This window comes from Triticum urartu, chromosome 7 (assembly GCF_003073215.2).
Source record: "Triticum urartu cultivar G1812 chromosome 7, Tu2.1, whole genome shotgun sequence".
NCBI lineage: Eukaryota > Viridiplantae > Streptophyta > Magnoliopsida > Poales > Poaceae > Triticum > Triticum urartu.
Window position 1 is genome coordinate 618,479,940 of NC_053028.1, and position 8,027 is coordinate 618,487,966.

The window sequence follows — 8,027 nt, forward strand, 5'->3', positions numbered from 1 at the left end:
TTTCCTCAAGTTCAAAAATATTAAATTGAGCCTCTGTAAAATTTTCCTAAAGGATTTGGAACACATTTGATTTTTGAATCAAATACAAACTCAAAAACTGAAAATAGAACACCCGAGGCAGCTCTGTTGGTCAACGTATTGCGCGAACTTTATTGAGTTGCAAATGCCGAAAGCGCGATCGACTAGCTCCTCCGCATATTTGCTCGACCTCGGTGGCAGGCCAGCATGCACGATCTAATTTCCGATTGCTAATGGTCTCCTTGCTACCGTAATTGCAAGGATCCTATTTGCCGCGTAGGTCAGCAGATAGTGACCAATCGCGCACCCATCTTCGGCGCTAGCATGCTATTTGGCCGGCCCAGTACGGCTGGCTGGGTGTTTTCTCCCATCGGTTTGAGAAGGTTCAACTGTTTTTATTTTATTTCTCAAAAAAAATGTTTTTCTTTTTTTGGTTTTCTTTTTGATGTTTTCTTCTTTTTCTTTTTTCCTTTTCTAAAATTCGGAATTTTTTTAAATTTCAAGGGAAAATATAATTCAAGAAATATCGGCGAACAGTTTTTTGCAATTTGGGAACGTTTTTTAATCGACCAACATTTCTAATTTTGAATTTGTGAACTTTTTAATTCAAGAACATCTTTTAAAATTCGAACATTACCCAAAAATTTTAATATTTCCGAAATCCTGGAATAATTTGGAAATTTGTGAAAACTTTTTGGATTCAGAACATTTTTTGAAATCTGTGCACAATTTATAAATTCGTGAACATTTTTTTGAAATTTGAATTTTTTTCAAAATCTTGAAAAAAATTAAAAGTCCGATTCTTCTTTGAAATCCCTTTTTTTTAAATAAGCAAGAAAACTAAAGAAAAAGGCAGGGGCACGCCCGCCCTGCACATGGACCAGCCCAGAAGTAGGGCGTCCTGGTAATTGTACCATGGTAGATTTAAGCTGCTTGAGCAGTCATGATGAAGAATTGAAGATATCAAGGGGCGCACTACACTGCAAGCATGGCAAAACGGTTGCTATTTTGGTCATGTCTATCGCATCCCTGAGTGTTCACTGAATCTTCAAAGTCCTTTTGATTCATTGAGAAATGGGATCAAGGCAAGGCCTTTCGTTTTAATAAATACAATAACTGCAGGAATGAACATTAGCTATCGATAACATGAAGAAAAAAAAGTAAGCAAGAAACAATTCACAAATAGAACTAAGAACACATGCAAAGAACTAAGCTCACATCCGAGAAACTTGCAGTAGCATGTTACATGTCTTGCCAAAAAAAAAGGATTGACAAAGATCCCCTGCACATCTCTTCACTATCACAGTATCACTAGTGCCGGAGACGGGCATAGTACATTGGTACTAGTGATCTATAAAAGCTCTTATATGTCTTTACAAGGGAGTACATCATGAGATTCATCTGTACAAAGTATATAGTCACGTGCTCAACTTGTTCGTGCATAAACTGGAATTATTCATCAACAAGTACAGAGGACCCTACAAGTAAAAACAGTCCAGAGAAAACAAGTCCACAGTGACGAAACAGGAAATAATTCTGAATACTAATGGAAATTCCCAGCGGTGATGATTGGTCTCTCAAATCCGTGCAATCTTCAACATATGAAAAACTGGAGGATCACAATGTAGAGACCGATGATTTACAAAAGATGGAATAACCTGTCAACAGATACTCCTACTAAATTTCACCGCTCCAAGGCAACCTGTGTGTGCCGCATTCCACATCATCAAGGTAGCTAGAGTGTCCGAGTCCATTCTAGTCTTCTGAATCACGAGTTGAACATGTGGAGCTTTGGGAGTTGAGGTCCTCACATCTGTTCAAGTGATTATCTACCTTCCAAGAAACGGAGTACCTGCAACCAACAACCAGCATACCACCTCGTCAATTTGATGCTCAATTTGCACTTGCAAATGGCAGATATGTATAACTCACTCACGGGTTTCATACAAGGCCGTGAGCTTGCGCTGTGGTGAATGCACATGAATGCAACTGTTGGGGCGCGTGTTCTTCTCTGGGTAATATGCAATATCATGAGAAGGGTCCACTGGCTCTTTCATGTTGTTCAATCAAGCAGTGGTTTTGCCTATGCAATTGATCAAGAATGGATTGACAATTCGAGAAGCAAAAGTCCGTATGAAAACACAGAAATCTTCTCATTATGATCGCATGCATGCAAGTACTCTGGAGCCATATGCCTGTATTAAGGGTGTAAAGTTACAGTTAAAACAACAATCACACTACTGTTTTGGTCTTCTGGCTAATATGGAATTATCATTAGGCTATCGTAATTCAATGGGAAACACGACACGATTTTTCAAAAAGCCACTCTGCAAGCCCAAAATCAGAGATCCGCACAAGAGAGCAAACTTGACATCCCTAGAAATCACAGGACAGTGTGATAGACGAACACAGAAGACATACCTGAGATTGATACTCTTCAGTTAAGAGCATGAAGTCTTGGCATCTCTGAATTAGGCATCAATGCAAGCCTTCACGTAGGTTACGCAGTCATCCAGAGATTCCAGTTTCCAAGTGCAATGACTGAACCCAACCTTTCACTCGAGGGTGCTCTTTGCACTTGATCAGCTAAACGGCATTTCATCACTAGACTAATAACATCTCAAGTTATACTCTCGTACCTATTTGATTTAGAAAAATGGTGATGCTTCAAACCATGCAGGTGTTATTAACCATGGTAGGATAGGGGGGCTAAGGCCTATATGAGATAGCCCTGGAACCAGGTGGCATGATGGCAGGCCCACTGGCACCACAAGGGCAGAGAGGAAGGAGAGTAGGAATATATTGATTTACCACGCTTATTCAGATTTCTAGTTCATGGTCCAGATGCAACTTGTGCTGCAATTTACTCTTAGGAGTTAAAGTACTGAACTAGTTGTCACTTTGCCAAGTATCACTCTCACTCACTCTCCCTCTGGACCATGAACTAGTTGTCACTTTGAGTTCAAATGAGTGCCTGTCTTGTAGAACGTGTTACCGCATCAAACTATCATGTTTCATGTTGTCAAAGTCTCGCCACGGACGATGAATGATGTCTCCGGTGGCGGAGGCAGAAAATTTGGATTAGGGGGGTCAAGTGCCGTTGAAATAGGTTGGGGAGGGCCGGTCCATAGGAAAATAGATGTTCAATAGTAAAAAATCTCTAATTCAGCACTATTCATCAGTAGTTTAGCTGCTGGCATTCCCCTGTCTCCGCCACTGGATGTCTCAATGTGGCAAAATGCAATCCAAACCACTGTTCTTTGTTGGCCAAGATTTGAAAGTATATAAAACATAGCTAAACAAGAAATCCTACTCCATTCACAAATGTATGATGTTCTTTTACAGCCTCTGATGCAGGACTATGACTATAATTTCTGAACATAACATGTTTTATAGAAAACAATAAGCGTGGACAATGTAAAATAATTATGTAAAATGAATAAATTGTACTTTCTCACATATTAGTCATCAAGATTTCTAAAGGTTGACTCTATGCACCCCACAGTGGCATACATTCGAGGACAAAGGTAGTAGTAAACAAGTCTATCTACATATCTATTTTTTACAAAGTAAGTCTGTACCTATCCAATATTTTTTAAGTTTAATTCTTTCAAGTTGATACATTATTTCGCACCACACTAAATGCTCTGATAAGAATCACTACATAATAGGAGTCATATCATTCAAAAATAAACTTCTCCAATGTAAAAAGAACTGTACGGCATCTATACCACCAAAATATGGCAATCAAAGAATGACAGGTATAATTGATTACCCCCAAAGTAAAGCAAGCAATGAGACTCCATAAGCCATAGGTTTGGGTGAGCCTGACACTGACTATCTGCATAAAAGGGAAGGATGATGCTTCTGTAACATCAACATAAGAAGGTAACCAAATGCATAGTAAAGCAAACGTATCACATAGAATGGAGAAGCCATGCAGTACATACCTCCCAACTGCGTGACGAGAAAGTGCCTTTGGTTTGAATATGAATTGGTATGATAATCCTGTTTCTGACAAACAGATCAGCTTGAGCAACATGTATTGGCATTTAGCTGATCAAACGGCATCCTAACTGGATGTTGCTCATCTCAAGTCAGTCATGTAGAACGCGGTGCTGCATGCAACCTGCACATGTGCCTCACTTATATCAAAATTGCACATGTCTTCCTGGCAAAAAAAGGAAGGGATTACCTTTTAGTTAGTTGATGCCTTGATCGAAGTTTTGTACTCCCTCCGTAAACTAATATAAGAGCGTTTAGATTACTATTTTAGTGATCTAAACACTCTTATATTAGTTTACAGAGGGAGTACTGTACAACTTTCTCAACAAAGTATCTGCTTTACTGGACTACCACAATCAATAATTGATCATATTTGCTAAATCGTGACAAGTCTAGCAACCATTATATTCTGCAGGTTTATAAAAGATCAATTATGCCATGAAGGGGTGGAGCTTTCAGCAGATTCGAAACCATATAGAGCCATGTGACATGGTTAGTTTCTAGGGTGAAGGATGATACAGGTTATGATTTGAAAACAACATGACAATTTGTAGGCAAGATTTTCATGGAACGGAAAATCAAGAAAGGAAGGTGTACTGATGGGCAGAAAATTATGTCTACTAAGTTTTAGCAATAACGTGTTTGGATAATTATATAGTACTCCCTCCGTCCCAGAATAAGTGTCTTAACCTTAAAGTTAGTACAAAGTTAAGACACCTAATTTGGGACGGAGGACTCCACATGATTTGTGTGGACACTTACCATCGGACTGAAAGTTACAGACTAAATGTGTGGCCAATGAAACACACCATCTATTAGCATGAACATATCAGTCAAGCTGACTCAAAGAGCTTCTCCTTGGAGTTCACCAACCAGACTGCCAGATGCCTCATGCAAGCCATTGGTCACCATAGCATGTGTCTGAGAACTAATGGAACAGTGTTTATTCTCCATGGTAGACAGCATCTGAGAACATATATCAACATAACCACCTTTGAGCAAACCATCATTTAGAATTTTCCATGCAACTTCATCATGATTATAGCCCAGTTCAAGCAAGTCACAGAACAGTGATTTAGCCTTCTCAAATTCTCCCTCGTTACAAAGTCCCAGTATAAGAAGCTGGTATGATTCAAGATGAGGCTGAAACCTGTGTTGTATCATGTTGTGCACAAATGAAGAGGCCTTCTCAAAGGACTTGGTATCACAACAGCACTTGATAAGTAATTTGTATATCTCTTCATTGGGTGGTATATCTTTACAGCACATATGATCAAAAAGAACACATGCTTCTTCAATGCGGTTGGCTTTGCAGAATCCTGCAATGAGAGAACTGTATGTCGTTATTGTGGGATTCAAACCATGTTTTGACATCCTTTCAAGAAACTGCCAAACAGTATCCAACTCTATGAAGTTCCACATGCCGGAGGTGTCTACATAATGGAAATTAAAATTCTCTTTTAGAAGATGCTTGAGCAGAATGCAGTAGCTCGCATAATCTGGCTCACATGATGCATCCATCATGCGCTTCAGAGTATGAAATGCGCGATCAATATATCCCATATTCCCACAGCCATCAATGAATGTGTTGTAGGTCACTGCATCACGGGCAACACCTTCTCTCTCCATTTCCACAATTAAGTTCTCAGCCTCCTCCACTCGACCTTCCTTGCAGTATGAGTTAATGAATACAGTATATGTGGTTGCACTTGGCTTGTGACCTGATGAAACCATTTCATCATACATCCTTTTAGCATGGTCATGCTTCCCTTCTCTGAGCATTTCGTTGATTAGAGTTGTATAAGCAAAAATGGTACATTTTATTCCCCTTTGAGTCATTTGATCCAGTATCGGCAAAGCTTCCTGCAGCTTCTTTTGTTTGCATAAAGCATGCAGCAGTACACTATACGTGTACGAATCTGGTGTGCACCCCTCACCAATCATGCTATCTATGAGGGTGGCGGCAATGTCACTTTTGCCTGCCTTGCTGAACCCATCAATTAAAATAGTATAGAGTATCTTGGTTAGGGCTACTCCTTTTCTAACAAGAAATGAATAAGCTTCTTCAGCCCTTCCAGCTTTGCACAGTGCACCAGTTAAGACGGCGTGTAATTGGTCATCGGGTGTCAGACCATTCTGCTCCATCATTTCAAGTAACCTGAAAGCATTATCAAATTCATGCTGATTGCACTGACCTTGAACCAAAGTGGTATAGGTGATAACATCAGGAGTTATTCCATCTTTTTGCATTTTAGTTATCAGCGCCATTGCGTTGTGAAGTTTCTTATCCTGAATTAACCCATACATCAGAGAGTTGTAGGTCCATGCATTTGGCTGGCAATCATCGCGTTCCATCATTTTCAAGACCTCTAGTGCGAAATCAACCTTCCCGATCTTGCAAAAGCCATCAATTACAGATGTGTAGGTGAACACATTTGGAACCAAACCAGTTGCCGAAATTTCAGCTAACAACTCCTTCGCCTCTTTTGACCTATCCTTCTTAATGAGGCTATTGATCAACTTCCCATAAACATGTATATCAAGTTTACACTTACTCAGCATCATATTATTTTTCACCCTGAGTGCATCATCAATCCTTTCAGCTTTGCAGTACCCATCGATCAGGTTAGTGAATGTAACAACCGTAGGTGTAAAACCTCCTTTAACAGCACTATCCAGCAATTGCTCAGCTTCATCCATCTTCCCATCACAGAGGCCATGGATCAAAGTGCCGTATGTCCAGTCATCCGGGCGGCACCCATTTCCTTCCATCAGCTCCTTAATCCCCAATGCATCCTGCATCCTTCCTGCCTTACAATACCCTACGATCATTGCATTATATGTTATAACACTTGGAGCAACACCTCCCCGAGACATCTCATCAAGCAACATCCTGGCGTCGGCGACCCTGCCCTCCTTACATAGGCCGCTGATCAGGAACTTGTATGTGTGTGAATTCGGGGAGCACCCATCAGCCCTCATCATCAAAAACAGGACAAGTGCCTCCCTTACACGCCGCGCCTCGCACAGGCCCTGAATCAAAATGGTGTAGGAGTACTCATTTCTCTGGCAACCGACCAGCGGCATCATCAGCAACAGCCAGCAGGCCCGTCTGATGTTGCCCGCCCGGCAGTAACCCAGCACCAGCGCGTTACACGTGAACGTGTCCGGCTCCAGCCCACACTCCAGCAGCAGCTTGAAGTACCGGTGCGCCTTGGGGAGGTCGCCCTCCTTGCAGTAGGACTTAATCATGGCGTTGTACGTCTTGGTGTCCGGCAGCAGCCCGTCCCCGACGAGCTGCGAGTAGACCCGCTCCATCTCCTCCGTCATGTCGAAGCGGGCGAGCGACCTGAGCGCGAAGTTGTAGCAGGCCGGGGACAGCGCGTGGCGCGCGGCACCCGTTCGGCAGATTGCCCGCAGGGCGTCGGCGGAGGCGCGCGCGTCCTCGGCGGTCCGCGCGCAGCCGAACATGGAGAAGACGAGCGGCTCGTAGCGCGCGGGGGAGCGCCAGCGCGAGAGGAGGTGGAGGAGCGCGGCGTGGGAGGCGGCCGTGTGGCGGAAGCCCTGGCGGCGCGCGACCCAGTCGAAGAAGGCGAGCGCCGTGGCCGGGTCGGGGGCGGCCGAGGGGGCGCGGAAGAGGTCGGCGACGAGGGCCGGGGTCACGGAGGGCGCCAGGCGCTTGTAGGCCCGGCCCTTGTTCCAGCGGCGCGTGGAGAGGACGCGGCCGAGCTCGGCGACGAGGTCGGGGGTGGAGGTGGATGGGGATGGGGATGGGGATGCGGATGCGGCGGCGGCGGCGGCGCGCTGGGGGAGGGGCGGGAGGCGGCGCATGGCGGCGGGGTTTAGGGTTTTGCGGCGGCGGCTGTGAGGGGTTGGGGGGGGTTTGGCCGCGCGGGGGCGGGGGGGGGGGCGGGGGCGGAGGAGGCGGCCGTGCTTCGCTGGCTTTTCTTTCTTTCTTTTTCCCCAATCCACTCTGGTGGTCTGGTCCGTTCGGCGCGACCCGA

General features: G+C 44.0%; 1 protein-coding gene across 4 annotated transcripts; it reads right to left on the reverse strand.

Annotated features, from left to right (window-relative positions):
* Positions 1 to 1,311: 1,311 nt before the first annotated feature.
* Positions 1,312 to 7,966, reverse strand: LOC125525675 (pentatricopeptide repeat-containing protein At5g65560-like). Of its 4 annotated transcripts, XM_048690676.1 has the most exons (6): positions 4,786 to 7,966; positions 3,969 to 4,189; positions 3,794 to 3,859; positions 2,440 to 2,657; positions 1,955 to 2,213; positions 1,312 to 1,870 (listed from the first exon to the last, which is right to left on the reverse strand). In XM_048690676.1, the coding sequence occupies exon 1, from the start codon at positions 7,852 to 7,854 to the stop codon at positions 4,867 to 4,869; it is 2,988 nt and encodes a 995-aa protein (XP_048546633.1). In that variant the 5' UTR covers positions 7,855 to 7,966; the 3' UTR covers positions 1,312 to 1,870; positions 1,955 to 2,213; positions 2,440 to 2,657; positions 3,794 to 3,859; positions 3,969 to 4,189; positions 4,786 to 4,866. The 4 variants fall into 4 exon arrangements, with proteins under 4 accessions (XP_048546633.1, XP_048546634.1, XP_048546632.1 ...); XM_048690677.1 differs by lacking the exon at positions 2,440 to 2,657; XM_048690675.1 differs by having other exon boundaries at positions 1,955 to 2,657.
* Between the last annotated feature and the right edge of the window lie 61 nt (positions 7,967 to 8,027).

What these genes read in the sequence shown, in the direction of transcription:
- LOC125525675 (XM_048690678.1), bottom strand. Translation starts at nt 7,854, where the DNA reads ATGCGCCGCCTCCCGCCCCTCCCCCAGCGCGCCGCCGCCGCCGCCGCA.